Here is a 15,686-nt window from a genome sequence, read left to right as displayed (position 1 = left end):
GGCTGGATTGATAGTACAGCAGGTACAGTGTTTACCTTGCATGCAGCTAACTGGATTTGATCCTGGCATCCCATATGGTCCCTTGATCACTGCCAGGAGTAATTCCTGCTGCAGAGCCAGGAGTAACCTTTGAGTATTGCCTGGGGTGCCTCCCCACAAAAATATCTGAATATAAGACTTAAGAGAACCATTTCAGCCACTGATATGGGTGAGGGTAAATCTCCTTCACTATCCCATGGAACTCCAGGGTGAATATTTCATTGTGAATTTACTTTGTTTTTGATTGTGATGGATCTTCACATGTCTTTATTGCTCAATTTATTATACATAGCAACATTTATATGTAGATTTAATTTTACATTTATATGTAGGCTTAAATCTAATGAGCCAGAAGCATTTCTCAAGGTTTTTTTTAATTAATTTAATCTCCATGAGAAACACAGTTGCAAATTTATTTATGATTAAATTTCAGTCATACAATGTTCCAACACCCATACCTTTACCGGTGGTCCTGCCACCAATGTCCCCCTCCCACCCCCACCCTGCCTCTCCCTTCTCCTCCTCCTGTTCCTCCTCCTTCTTTTCCTCTTCTTCTTCCTCCTCCTCCTCCTCCTCCTCCTCCTCCTCCCCCTCTTTCTCCTCCTCCTTCTTCTTGCTCACTTTTTTCTCTCTCCTTTCAGACACTGCGGTTTACAATATTGTTACTGAAAGGGTATCACAGATGTACAGTGGTACATCCTTTTAGGACCAGTTCTTGTGCAGAGTGGTCATTTCAACCTATCATTATCATAGTGGTCCCTTTTCGGTCCTAACTGCACTCTCTCTCCTGCTTTGTGGCAATTGTCCTACCATAGACCAGTCCTCCTGGCCCTTGTTTCTAGTATTCCTCAATTTTAATTAAAATGAATATTAGGCAAAAGTACAACGAGATCGATCCCAAGTAAATTACTTATGCCTCAAGTTACCACTTCTCTAGCTTTAAAACAACATTTAAGGGGGCCAATGACATGGTCGCTTCTGAGCACCAAAGCAGGAACAACCCCTGAGCACTGCTATGTGTGACCTCAACCTTTGCTCCAAAATAAAAGCACATTTGAGGGCCACTTTTCTCAACTCCAAAACATTTTATTTTTTAAACTTTTAAAAAACAATTTATTTTATTTTTATAAAGTAGTTCACAATATTTGATTACATTTAATATTTGAGCCCCAATCCAACAACCACCATTACACCCTCCCATCACCATATTTCGGATGTTTCTATCCCGAACCCCAACCCCCTCCCCAAAGAAGAAGCAAAATAATTTATTTTGTATTGTTTGTTATGAATAAACAGCTGAAAATGCTCCAAAAAAGTTTCCTTAGGTGAAAGTGTGCAAAGATTGTTATATTTCACCCAGAGGCCATTAAGCCCTTCAATAAGAGGTTACTAACATATTGTTAAAGGTTGAGCCTTGTGTGCATGTTTATATATCTGTAAAAATATATTTCCCTCTCAGATTGCTTACCTTCTACTTTAAACTCCATAAAATGTGGTGCACTACTCTTGGAATATAAGTGGTATGAGATAAGAGATATCCATATTCACCGTATTCGTGGCCGTGTGGTCCAGGAATAAGTTCACTCATGGGTGAGGCTTGGCCTGAGCGTGTGGAGAACGGCCTTAAGCATGGCCGCAGTTGAGTTCTGGAGATTTTCGGCTTCTGGGGGTGGGTCACTTGGGGCAGGGAAGGCCTCATTCGCCCCCTTTCTGGGGTGCCCCAAATGAAACAGCCTGGTGCGGGGTCCGGTGGCATGGCTATGGCCAGTCATTTTATGCTCTCTTCTGATAGAATTATGAGTCTCTGGATCATGGCTATTGATGAGATTATCTGGCACCAGACAGAGTTGGCTTGTGGGCATAACTGCCAAGTTGCTGGAAACAGGGGGAGATGGGAGAAGGTCATCCATTCCTTATTTCATTGAACCTAGAGTTTTCAATCACAAGTCCTGCATACCTGGGATTTTCTGTGAATTCACTCATGGGTGAGGCTCGGACCAAGCATGTGGAGAGCAGCCGTGAATGTGGCTGTTATTGAGTTCTGGAGGTTTTAAGCTGCCAGGGCTGGGTCCCTTGGGGTGGTGAGGTGCATCACTCAACCCCCTCCAGGGTGCCACAAAATACCAAAACATTTTAGAGATTTCTAGGTGATGAAGGTAAATGAGTGTTTCCCTCTTAGAAAAGACAGAGAAAATATTGTCAAATTCATGTTAGCTATAAAGACCTTTTTGTAAGAATAGGTAAAACAGGGCTAAGGACATTCTTTATATATAAAGAAACCCTGTGTCTGACCCCCAGCACCACATGGTCCCCCAAGCACTACTAGGAGCAACCCCCAAACACCTAGCCAGAAGTATCCCTGAACATTGATGTGTCCCTCTCCCTCATCAAAATAAGAGTAGGTAGAATTACTTCTCTTCCTTGGCTTGTCTTATCTCCTGAGGTCTCCATAGTGCCATGTTTTCACCAGTTTTTTTCTCAGTGTTCTCCTTTCCCACAGGCTAAAACGAGGCACCCATGTGTTTGCAATCTACCAAAAAAATTCCCAGAACAGCTGTTCAAGGCAAGTGTATGTGCCATGATAAAGACAGAAAAATCAGCTGGCTAAAAGGAAAAGAAACAACAATTTAACTGGTTCCTAGAGTCGTGACTCACTCATTATCTCTAGCTTTCTTCTCCTTTCCATGACATTTTAAACATTTTCATCCTACTAGCAGCTCCAGTTCAGTAATTACCATATTGGAAAGCTTTATGGATTTATTTCCTCTTACCTAACATAAGCTGCACTAATACTAACTCTGTGTTTTATAGAAATGAATGGCAGGTGCTGTTTAGAGTTAGAGGTCACAAGATGGATTGGAAATTCAAAGTTCATCCTATATATCATAATGAATTCTTTTTTTAAAATTTTTTTATTAGTGAATCACCGTGAGGTACAGTTACAGGCTTACAAACTTTTGTGCTTGCATTTCAGTCATGCAATGAAGATTATAATGAATTCTTAAATATATTCAATGAATTTTCTTTTCATCACTGAAACTCTAGTTGTGAGTGTGAGAATATATTCTTCCTCTTCCCAATGCCAAACTAGAGGGTGAAGATAAAGAAAGAATATGACTTCCTTCCCCCATTGATGATGATCGGGGACCCTCCTTCTGAAAACACTAATCTGTATTTCAGTGGTGGTTTAAGAAAACCCAAAGCAGGTTGCAGAATTGTCAGAATTGTAAGCTTGCTTGATAACAGACCTTATTTTCTCTTTTTTAGCCTCCACGAACATCTCATCCTATTGTGAGATTCTCCTGTGTAGACTGTGAGCCAATGGTAATTGACAAACTTCCCTTTGATAAATATGAACTTGAACCTTCACCCTTAACTCAGTACATCCTGGAACGAAAGTCTCCCCATACCTGCTGGCAGGTACTTATCCTTATCTGTTAACCAGCTTTTCTGTAACTACTCGGGAGTCTGGAAAATATTATTGGTAGAGATGTCAAGAATCAAATCTGGATCTCATACTGCCTGTGTTCTATTCCTGAGTTATCCTCTCCCAACAGTCCTCAGGAGTTATTTAAATAAGTCTAAAAGAGAAATGATTAGTTGAATCTGTTAATAATATTTCTTGTAAAAGCTATCATCTGAAAAGATAGTACAATAAGGTTCTATCACTGGAAGTAAGGCACTCTCTTTGCATTGATGGCAGAGACCTCAAAACTAGTTCAAATTTCCAGCACCACATTTAGTTCCCTGAGCATTACCAGGGCTCACTCCTGAGCCAAGACCCCCTGAATACTGCAAGATATGGCCCAAAACAGTTATCCTCCATTCCCACAAAAGCCATCAAATAAACAAATAGGACCAAGCAAATAATTTTAGATTTATGTGAATCTAACTTTAGATTTATGTAAAGACGTTAAAGGAGTAGAATCTCATTTTTAAAAAAGAAAAACTATATTTTCACATTTGGAGCAGTCCTCTGATATCCAACCAAGGTCCCTAGGTTTAGAATCTCTAGAGCAAATATTTGAATGTTTTAAGCTCTAGTTTTTGCTGTTGAAGCAAGATTTTCAGCACTCAATTTGACATATTAGAAGTATAGAATATTTTTGGTAAAATCCCTAAGCCCTGAAACTACTTTCTATGCTAGTGTAATGTAATCAAATTCTTCCAGTAGTACAAACCTCATTGGTTTGTGTAGGGTGTATTTTACTTAGCTAGGTAAATGCATAGGCAAATGTGAATACTCTGGCTCTTCCAAATATTAGACTTAAGCCAGCAGGATTTGCTGATTGGTTAATAGAGTCACCTTTTGCCTTGAATTTGTAAAAATCCAGACACGGCAGTCATGGTATTTTTATTTGGATATAAGGGAGTCCAATGTTGTAAGGATGCTTGTTCCATTTCAAAACCACAGCACCATATAGCAATCAGCAATTTTAAGGTTCAACTTAGCAAGGAGCACTCAAGGAGATTATTATTTTTTTTTTTTTTGCTTTTTGGGTCACACCCAGCGATGCTCAGGGGTTACTCCTGGCTTTGCACTCAGGAATTACTCCTGGCAGTGCTTGGGGGACCATATGGGATGCCGGGGATTGAACCCGGGTCGGCCGCGTGCAAGGCAGACGCCCTACCCGCTGTGCTATCGCTCCGGCCCCCAAGGAGATTATTTTTATTAGTTGTCTTAAGCTAATAAAAATCATCTACTTAAGCTTAAGTTGAATTTTCAAAAGATGCTAAAACCAGGTAAGAGGAAGGAGGAAGGAATAAAGTTAAAAGAAGAAAGTAAAAATTCATAAAGCAAAATATCAAAATCTGTAATTCTATATCATGTTAAAAAATGAAGTCAAATTGATTTACTCTTTTATAAGTTGAGATAGTGGGGATCTGGGGATAGTACAGTGGTTAGTATGTATGTGTACTAGATACTATACCCAGGTTCGATTCTTAGCACCACATGATCTTGGCATCACTGAATGCAGCTCTGTTGCCACTGAAGTGGCAAGATAATCCCCAGTACAGCAGGGCCCAAGCAGTGTTACGTTTTGGGTTTTTGGTCCTTGCATGGAACTACTGGCCCAGTTAGTGAATAACTATAACTATAGGTGGGCCCTTTGGGCCTCCTGAGAATCACATGGGAGACCTTTTCTGAAAAAAGTCAGGATAGTGCTATCTAGGATGTTCAGGGTAGTGATTGACAAGAAAATGACATGAGAAGGTTTCTGACGTGTGCTATTTTTATGGGGGTATTTTTGCCATACTTGAGAGTGCTCAGGGGTTACTCCTGACTCTGCCCTCAAGGATAAATACTGGTGGGGCATAGGGAACCATACGGGGTGCCAGGGATTGAGCTCTGGTTTGAATTCATGCAAGGCAAGCACCCTACCAGCTGTACTATCTCTCTAGTCCTCATGTGCTATTTCCTGATCTGTGATATAATTACAAATGTTCACTTCGGGGCTGGAGCAGGTAGGGTGCTTGCCTTGCATGTGACTGATGCGGGTTCGATTTCCAGAATCCTATATAGTCCTCCGAGCACTGCCGGGATTAATTCCTGAGTGCAGAGCCAGAAGTAACCTCTGAGCATTGCTGGGTATGACGCAAAACAAACCAAAAAACAAAACACAAATATTCATTTGGTTTGTGAGCATTTATTGAACATATATTTTAATCCATTTTTTAATATATTTTATAATCATTAAAACTCACCAAACTATGTTGGAAATGTAGATACAGAGGTTATAGAATGCTAACTTAAAGTCAAGATAGGAGGGACCCAGGAGATACAGGGTTTAGGATGCATGCCTTGCATGGGTGTGACTCTGGTTCAATTTCTGGAATCACATGGTGCCCCAAGCACTACCAGGATAGCCATAGTGATACCTGACACTTCAGTGCCTGAGAAGCACCATATCTGTGGGCCCTTGTATTGGGCCACTACCTTGGTTGGCCAAGAATAACTAGGAATGATTCCTAGGCTCCTTAAAGCACCACTTGGGAGGACCTTTCCAAAAATCAAGATAAGAAGTTTAAATTTATAGGTTGAAAAATCATGTTCAATAAAGGAGAATAAAATTACAAGATATACTTCCCACCAAATAATCCCCTTTTCTATATAGCAGATTCATTGTAAATTATTCTTAAAGTAACTTATACATTGCTCTCATATCCTGTACAACCACCTCAACTATGTTATTTGTTTTTCTGTATATTTTATGTTATCTTGGTTTAGGGTAGGCTGGAGCAATAGCACAGCAGGTAGGGTGTTTACCTTGCACGCAGCCAACCCGGGCTCGATTTCTCAATTCCTCTGCCCCTCTTGGAGAGCCTGGGAAGCTACTGAGAGTATCTCGCATGCACGGCAGATCCTGGCAAGCTACCCGTGGTGTATTCTATATGCAAAAAACACTAACACCAAGTCTCACAATAAAGACGTTACTGGTGCCTGCTCGAGCAAATAGATGAGCAACAGGATGACAGTGATACAGTAATACAGTGGTTTAGGGTGACTTTGATGCAATGAAATAGAGGGAGAAAAAAATAATAAGATGAGCCAGGAGTCAGAAAATTTGGCAAAAACAGAAATGGAAAAGGAATACTAACCCTATATGGCCTTGGATCGGATGTTTGCTTGCTCTGAACCAGATGGTCTCTAATGAGTCCTTTGAGTCCCCAGATTCTATTAATCTGTGTGAGAAAGAAATTTGGGCAGACTCGAAGGAAGGTGTGAAAGGAAATGAGGAAGGGATGAAGAAAGGAAAGGTGGATGGAAGGGAAGAAAAAAGGGAGGGAAAAAGAAGGGAAAGGGAGAGAGAGGCATCAGCTCTCTTTTTGTAGGTTCTTTAATTCCTTATGATAATTTTCCTATCTTTTAATATGCACTCAAGGGAAATAATATAGGGGTAGTTCAACATGTTTTGCTGTATAGTTATCTCTTTCTGTTAAGGCTCAGATCAAGACACAAAATCTAATACAAGAGGCATATTTTAGCAAAACTCTGTTTTGTGGAGATATAAATAATGTAGGAAAGACTTATTCTTAGCTATTAACTAAATATAGTTAGTGAGCTGTTAGGTGAAGGCAGATAGAGTATTCAGTATTAGGATTTAACTTAGTTTTATAGCACAGCGGGTATGGTGTTTGCCTTGCACGTGGCTGACCTGGTTCTCGGAGAGCCCAGCAGGCTACCGAGAATATCCCTGCCTGCACGGCAGAGCGTGGCAAGCTACCCGTGGCGTATTCGATATGCCAAAAACAGTAACAACAAGTCTCACAGTGGAGACGTTACTGGTGCCCACTCGAGTAAATTGATGAACAACAGGATGACAGTGCTGCAGTGCAATGTTTAAATGATCCTGCCGAAGGACTTTGGAAAAGGCTCTGAAAAAAATCTAGATCCCTGAAATTATGTACTAGTGCACTGATTTGGGTCAAAGTACAACAGAAAATCTGATAGCTAGAAGACTCCAACCCAGCATATCAAGTGCACGGAGATTTATATATATATATATATATATATATATATATATATATGTATGTATATAATCAAGAATTTCAGTAAGGAATAAGATAATAGCCAGATGAAATTAAAATTAATATTGAAATTAATATTGAAATATATTTTGGGTTTTGGGGCCACACCCAGTGGTGCTCAGGGCTTAGTCCTGGCCTCAGGGATCATTCTTGGTGGGGCTCAGGAGACCATTCGGGTTATTGGGGATTGGATTCTTGTTGGCCAACACTCTATCCATTGTACTATTGCTCTGGCCCCCGTACTGAATTATTGCTCTTTCAATCGACAAAAGAATTTGATTTCCAGACCGAACAATAGCATCATGTAATTCTTAAAATAGGTTACGTAGAAAATATTTGTAGAATGAAAAAATGAATAAATTGGTAGAGGCATAGAGAAATACGGCAATACTTACTAATAATACACATGAGGAATATTAGGGCCATTCTTTAAATGAGTTTTGTTTTTTTAATTGCATTCTTTAAACTTGAGTCCATGTTCTTTTTCCCCTCAAAATCTCCATTCTGGTTAACACATTTTTTTTTTAAGAAATCAATTTGTTTTAATGGGCTGTTATCACATAGTGTTGTTTTCCATTTGGTAGCACTGTAGCACAGTCGTCCCATTGTTTATCGATTTGTTCAAGCGGGCACCAGTAACATCTCCATTATGAGACTTGTTACTGTTACAGGTTACTTGTTACAGGTAGGCTTTGCCATGCGGGCAGGATACTCTCGATAGCTTGCTGGGCTCTCCAAGAGGGACGGAGGAATCAAACCCAAGTTGATCTTGTGCAAAGCAAATGCCTGACCCACTGTGCTATCACTCCAGTCCTTACATTTGGTAACCAAATAAATATCTGATTATTGCTGATATATCCTGTGCTCTCTAAATGGCTATTGAGTCACCACTCAGTTAATTTCTGATCTAATTTACAAAGGAATTGCAATCTTAACATTCTCATTCAGCATGATATATTTATACATAAACACAGGCTATATAAATTTATGTTGCAGTTAAATTGTGCCATCGATGTCACTATGGAATATTGCTGAGTTTTGGTTTTACATTAAAATGTTTATTGTCATACTTATATATTGCTTTGTGTTCTCAGGTATTTGTTACTAGCAGTGGAAAATACAATGAACTTGGATATCCATTTGGTTATTTGAAAGCCAGTACAACATTAACTTGTGTAAACCTCTTTGTGATGCCATACAACTATCCAGTTTTACTCCCTCTTTTAGGTAAGTAAAGTATGTATAATTTAGTCATCTTTCAAATGCAATGAAAATGGGGCTAGAGAGGTAGCTCAACAGGCTGAAGCACATGTTTCATGAGAGACTGGATTCAGACGTCAACACCCTATGTAGTCCCCTGAGCACCTCTAAGAGTAAATCCTGGGCACAGAACTGGGAGCCCCTAAGCACTGCAGGTGCAGCCCAAAACCTAACCAAACAATACAACTAAAATAAAAAGTTGACTATTAACTGAGAAGTTTCGCATTTTATGGGGTGTTGCTGGTAATCAAACCTATGCACATGGAAATCTACCACTGAGCCATATCCCCAGTCAACTGAGCATTTAATATATAGTCAAATTGTATGCTTTCATTTTCCCCTATAGCAGAGGAGTAGTATTCTATTGTGTATATATACACCACAGTTTGTTTATCCATGTATCTGTCCTTGGACAGTTGGATTATTTCCAATTTTTGGCTATTGTGAATAATGCTGTAGTGAATATGAAGGTGAAAACATGTTTTTGAAATAATATATTTGGGTTCTTAGTGTAGATGCTGAGAATCGAATTTCAGGGTCGTAAGAAGCTCAATTCGTAGTTTTTGAAAAGTGCCCATATTGTTTACCAGAGAGGCTGATGCTATTTATATGTCGACATTCACACTAGCAGTAGATCCTTTCTCCTCACATCCACACCAACACTGGCTGTTTCTGTGCTTTTTTACGTGTGCCATCCTCACTGGTGTGAGATGATTTTGTTTTGATTTGAACTTTCCTGATTACAAATGATGGAGAGTATTTTTTCATACACCTACTGGCCATCTATATGTCTTCTTCAAGGAAGTGTCTCTTCATCTTTTCGACTCATCTTTTGATGCGATTGTTTGGGGTTTTTATTGTTGAGTTTTACCTGTGTTGCATGTGTTTGGGATATTAACACTTTGTCAGACAAATGGTGGAATATTTTTCTCCCACTTGGTGAGGTGTCTATTTCCCCTCCTTCTCTGTGGGGTGACTTTTTCATTCTAGTCATTGTTTCTTTAGTGGGTGCAGAAGCTTCTTACCTTGGTGTAATCATTTGGTTATCTTGTTTGAACTTGCTGGGCTAATGACATGGAGTCATTGAATATGCCTCTAGATTCAATAGAAGGTGTTCTGCCTATGTTTTCCTCAATATATGGATTCAGGTCTGATATTGAGATCTTAAGTCCACTCTGAATTAACTTTTGTGCACGGTGTGATATAGGGGTCTATCAACTAACAGTCTTATAAATTATGATGCTTCAAGTTAAAAAATTAAAAATAGAACTACTGTATGATCCAGTGGTTCTACTACTGGGTATCAATTCCCAAGAATACATGTATACCTATGTTCATTGTGCTACTATTTACATCAAACAAAACCTGGAAGCAATCCAAATATCAACTGACAGGTTAGAGAAACTGTGGAATATATACACAATATACTACCCAACTCTAAGTAAAGGTGAACTCTTGACTTTCACTACAACTTGGTTGGAATAGGAAGGTGCCATGCTATGTGAAATAAGTTAGAGAGACAATGACAAATACCGGATGATGTCAATCATATGTCAATCCTATGTGATATAGAAGAAACAAAGTAAGGAAGAGGACAGAGTAAAATAAGAACAAACCTCAAACCTTGACAGTAGAAACTCTGATAGTAGAACTGAGCTTATCAAGCAAGACTGGGGACGTGAAGGGGGAAAGTTATAGGGTGAATTAGAAAGGATGGAGAGACAGAGGTGGGGGTTTAGGCACTTTGATGGTAGTAATAGTATAGAAATAGAAATATTGCATGCCAAAAATCTTAAATAGTACCTCTATTGTAAATTTAAATACTTTAAATAAATAAAATTATAAAAATAAAGGGCTGGGGGCTGGAGCAATAGTACAGCAGGTAGGGTGTTTGTCTTGCATGGGGGCAACCCGAGTTCGATTCCCAGCATCCCATATGGTCCCCTGAGCACCGCCAGGATGATTCCTGAGTGCAGAGCCAGGAGTAACCCCTGTGCATCGCTGGGTGTGACCCAAAAAGCAAAAAAAATTAAAATAAAAAAATAAAGGGCTGGAGAGATAGCACAACGGGTAGGGCATTTGCTTTGCACGTGGCCGACCGGGGATCAATTCCTCCACCCCTCTCGGAGAGCCCAGCAAGCTACCGAGATTATCTCGCCCACACGGCAGAGCCTGGCAAGCTACCCGTGGTATATTGGATATGCCAAAAACAGTAACAAGTCTCACAATAAAGACATTTCTGGTGCCCACTCAAGAAAATTGATGAGCAATGGTATGACAGTGATATAGTGACAGTGATAAAAAATAAAATAAAATGTAGTCAAGTAGTAATTGATGTTCAGAATATAATATAGACTGAACATTTATTTGGAAGGACAGGATTTGTGTAAGGTCTTATTTTCTTAGTTTTCTCTCTGTTGTTTTACATCAACCGACAGAATAAACGGGGGCTTGTGAGATAGTACAGCAGGTAGGGCACTTGCTTTGCATGGAGCTGGTCGAGATTGATCCCCGGTACCCCATATGGTCCCTAAAGCCCCTCTAGGAGGGATCTCTGAGTGCAAAGCCCAGAGTTAGCCCTAACCCTGACTACTGTTATGTGTGGCCCCAAAACATACAAAAATTAAAATGGGAGAACCACCCTTTGTTGCAGGTAATCCTTTATTTAATGTAATTTTATAGCATTTTCCATTTATATTTGGGGCATCACTATAACCTATTAGGTTGAACTATATGAAACAATGACTTTTCTTTGGTCAAAATACTGAGTGTTGTCAACTTAATACTATAAACTCATAAATAAGAATTATGAGTTATATGATCTGAAGTAAACAAATATGCTTCTGTTGGAAAAATTCCTAGCCTTTCCCCCTTTCTTTAAATACTGTGGTTTACAAAGTTGTTCATGATACGTTTGTTATAGGCATTCAATATTCCACACCAGTCCCACCATCAGTGTGACCTTCCCTCCACCATTGTCCCCATTTTTCCAACCACTCCCAAGCAGGCACAAAATACATTATTTTATATTGCTTGTTACAACTAAATGGCTAACACAATTATCAAAAAATACTTTGATAAGAGAAACTGTGAAAATTGTTATATCTTACTATAAAGATATTAAGTCCTTATTGAAGGGTTTACTAAGCTGTTGTTGCTAGTTGAGACTTCCATGTCATGTTTTGCTTATTGAGATTAGTTGGCATCTATGTTACTTTTCCATCTTATTTGGTGTGCTCCAACTGGAATGTCAGTATTACAGAATTTGGAGGTGGGTCAGGAATTATTCATTATTATCCTTTTGGTTACAATCACCAATGGTCCCAGTTTTTTGTTTTGTTTTGTTTTTTTTGTTTTTGGGTCACACCTGGCGATGCACAGGGGTTACTCCTGGCTCTTCACTCAGGAATTACTCCTGGCGGTGCTCAGGGGACCATATGGGATGCTGGGATTAGAACCCGGGTCGGCCGCGTGCAAGGCAAACACCCTACCCACTGTGCTATCGCTCCAGCCCCCCAATGGTCCCAGTTTTAAGAGCACTTAGCTTTTCATTGTCTAGTTTGGGCAAAAAAAATCATGAAATGTTTTTAATGCTCCAAATATTTGATAGTTTTCTTTAGAAAATAAGGCCTTTGGGGCTGGAGCAATAGCACAGCGGGTAGGGCGTTTGCCTTGCACACGGCCGACCCAGGTTCGATTCCCAGCATCCCATATGGTCCCCTGAGCGCCGCCAGGAGTAATTCCTGAGTGCAGAGCCAGAAGTAACCCCTGTGCATCGCCAGGTGTGACCCAAAAAGCAAACAAAAAAGAAAAGAAAAGAAAAGAAATGAAAATAAGACCTTTTCTACATGGTAAGGATTCAAACTTATTTTTCTACGAATGATTATTAAATGCTATTGTGTCATATGTTTTAGACAGAGTAGTAAGTTAAGAAAATAGCTACAAGAGTAAATTCTGAAATAAGTGTACTTGTAAAAGTTGTGTTTTCCATGGCAACATTCTAAAAAGAGCAACTCCTGAAGCTGTTACTCGTCTACCACTAAAGATGTGTGTGGAGGTTTTGTTTATTCTCATTTGAAGAGACACATCTGTTTAGAGCAATAGAGCACCATGTGGTATTCTTTCTATTGCCAACTTGTGAGCATTTTTATTTAATGGAGTTTTTTAATTTCTGTGAAAAGGATCAAACCTTATATTGTTCTAGTATTTTTATTAAAAGCCTAAAATTTTTCATGCTATAAAGTATTCATGGGCTGAAAGAAAGCAGTTCTTTTCTATGTAGTGAATTAAGAATGAACCATTATAAATATATTAGCATGATTGTTCCTATTTTAATTTTCTATCAAATCTAAAAAATCCTGTAGCTAGAGAGGTAGTACAGTATATAGGATGCTTGTCTTGCATGTGGCTGACCTGGGCTCAATCCCTGGCACCCCCAATAGTCCCCTGTGTCCTGCCAGGAGTGATCGCTGAACACAGAGCCAGGAGTAAGCTCTGAGCACTGCAGGGCATAGCCCCACATCTGAAAAAATTTAAAATGTAAAAATATCTTTTATGAAGTGACTATAACTAATGTAAAATATGTTATGTCTTTGCTACTAACAAGATTAATAAGGAAGTGTCTATTTTATGAATTTACTTATTTTCTTAAAATGTAGCCTCATTTAAGTTTTTGTTTTGGTTTTTTTTGGACCACACTCGTGTTTAGGGCTGACCACTCCTAGTGGGGCTCAGAGTACCCTATGGGGTGCTGAGGATTGAACCTGGCTCATGTGCATGCAAGCCAAGGGTCCTACCCCCTGTACTATTGCACCAGCCCCTCATTATTTTATTGATATTTTGTTGGGTTTTATTGGTTCTTTTGTTGCTGAGTGTATTGAAGTATTGTAATTTACAATAGCACTAATATAAAATTTTTTGGCACACAAGTGTTACCACACCCACCACCAAAGAGCTAAGATCCCTCTACCATTGTCCCTAGGTCTCTTCCCTCTTGGAAGCCATCGTTCTTTTGACAGAATCTCAGGGTTTGTTTTAATTGGCCATATTCCTTTGCTTTGTTTCTTTATACTGTACATATGAGTGAGATTATCTGGTATTTGTTCTCCTTCTGACTCACTTCATTAATATGACACCCTCCAGTTTCATACTAGTTGTAGTGAAATGCAGGATTTCACCTTTACTCACAGCTAAGTATTCTTTCATTGTGTCCATATACCAAAATGTCTTTTTGGGTGGGGGATTGTGTCACATATGGCTATGCTCTGAGCTTACTTATGACTTTGTGCTCAGGGATGATCAATCCTGGTGGCACTCAGGGAAACATATGCAGTGTCAGTGGTGTGTAAGGCTAATACCTTAATGCCTTTGGATCCTATTTTTCTATTTTAAGTACATTTTTATTTTGACAGAATTGTAGGTCCATGTGTAGTTGTAAAAGAATAATGAGAGATGACATAAAAGCATCAGCAACAAGACCAAAATAAAACACATGAGACTATGTCAAAATATAAATAAAAACTTCTGTGAATGAAAGGGCACAATCAACAGAGAGAAAAGGCACTCTACGAGTGGATGAAATAAATTTGAATTTATATGTACAAGAAAAGGTTAATATCTAGATTATGTAGAGAACTACTCAAATCAACAACAGAAAGGTCATTTTTAAATGACAAAAGACTTGAATTTCTCCAAGGAAAACATACAAATGGAAAATAAGCATATGAAAAATTCCTCAACATCATTGATCACTGGAAAAACAAATTAAAGCTATAATGAGGTGGCCTGGAGAGATAACCCCAAAGGGTAGGGTGTATGCTTTATATTTGAGAAATCCCAAATTTAGTCCCCAGCACAGCATGACCACTGAGCACCAGCGGGGTATGGCCTCGTTGGCCCACAGCAACGCCCAAGCTCTGAGCTTAAACACTGAACCACTAATGAGAGTCCCTGGGTGTGATACCACTGAGGAAGTCCTTATAAAAATTTAGCACTAAACTACAATGAGGTAGCACCTTATACCCATTAAATGGACACTATCAAAAAAAGAGGATATTTGGGAGTATGATGCCACCATCAGGTCAACCTCTACCTGTGGGGCAAGCGCATCAGCACCCTGATGGTGCCTTCATGCTTCCTGGTATCCCAAAATTGCCACTGTGCCTTTGGCCGGACCCCAACAACTTGGGACCAAATTTACCAAGAAATTAAATGGACAAAAGTTAGGTATGTGGGAGACACACCCACAAACCACCTCCAGCTCAGCTATATAAGCTCAACACAGGCAGGGGAAGGGTTGGAACGGCGGTCAGGGGTGGTAATACTGGGGATTTTGGTGGTGGACAATGTGCACTGGTGAAGGATTGGGTGTTTGATGATGGTATGACTGAAACTCAAACATGAAAGCTTTGTAACTGTATGTCACGATGAATCAAAAAACAGGGGGAAAATAATAGCAAGATAATAAAATAAAATTAACATTTAGAATAGAATTTTAAAAAAAGTAATGTGGAGATCGGCCACTGTCCAGATCACAAGGCTGTTTCTCCTGAAATGGAGCATAATATGAGGCCCCCATAACCATGCCACTGGATTCCATGCCAGTTTTCACTCGGGGCGCCCCAGAGAGGAGCAGGTGAGAGACCTCACCGCCCCAAGGAACCCAAACCCGGCAGCCAAAAACCTCCACAACCCAACCACCGCCACGCTCAAGGCCACTACCCATGTGCTCAGGCCAAGCCTCACGCATGAGTGAAGTCCTGCAGAACCCAGATAATGTGGAACTTTGTAACCTTGGACTCTGGGCTCAATGGGACCACGAGCGAAGATCCTCTGCCCGATTTCTGCAGTCTTCAGTG

General features: G+C 39.7%; 1 protein-coding gene across 3 annotated transcripts in view; it reads left to right on the top strand.

The window, feature by feature from the left end:
* The window catches only part of LOC101554386 (integrator complex subunit 6-like), an 82,126-nt gene that overhangs the window by 32,092 nt on the left and 34,348 nt on the right, over positions 1-15,686 (top strand). For 2 of the 3 annotated variants that reach the window (XM_004606557.3, XM_004606556.2), the window contains exons 8-9: positions 3,307-3,459; positions 8,664-8,796. In XM_004606557.3, the coding sequence (XP_004606614.2) occupies positions 3,307-3,459; positions 8,664-8,796 (286 nt within the window). Of the gene's footprint in view, positions 1-2,539; positions 2,685-3,306; positions 3,460-8,663; positions 8,797-15,686 lie in introns of those variants that run through there. The other variant, XM_055122150.1, reaches the window with a different exon arrangement.

Source organism: Sorex araneus, chromosome X (assembly GCF_027595985.1).
Source record: "Sorex araneus isolate mSorAra2 chromosome X, mSorAra2.pri, whole genome shotgun sequence".
NCBI lineage: Eukaryota > Metazoa > Chordata > Mammalia > Eulipotyphla > Soricidae > Sorex > Sorex araneus.
The sequence above is the reverse complement of the archived record's forward strand: the minus strand, read 5'-3'. Positions and strand labels throughout refer to the sequence as shown.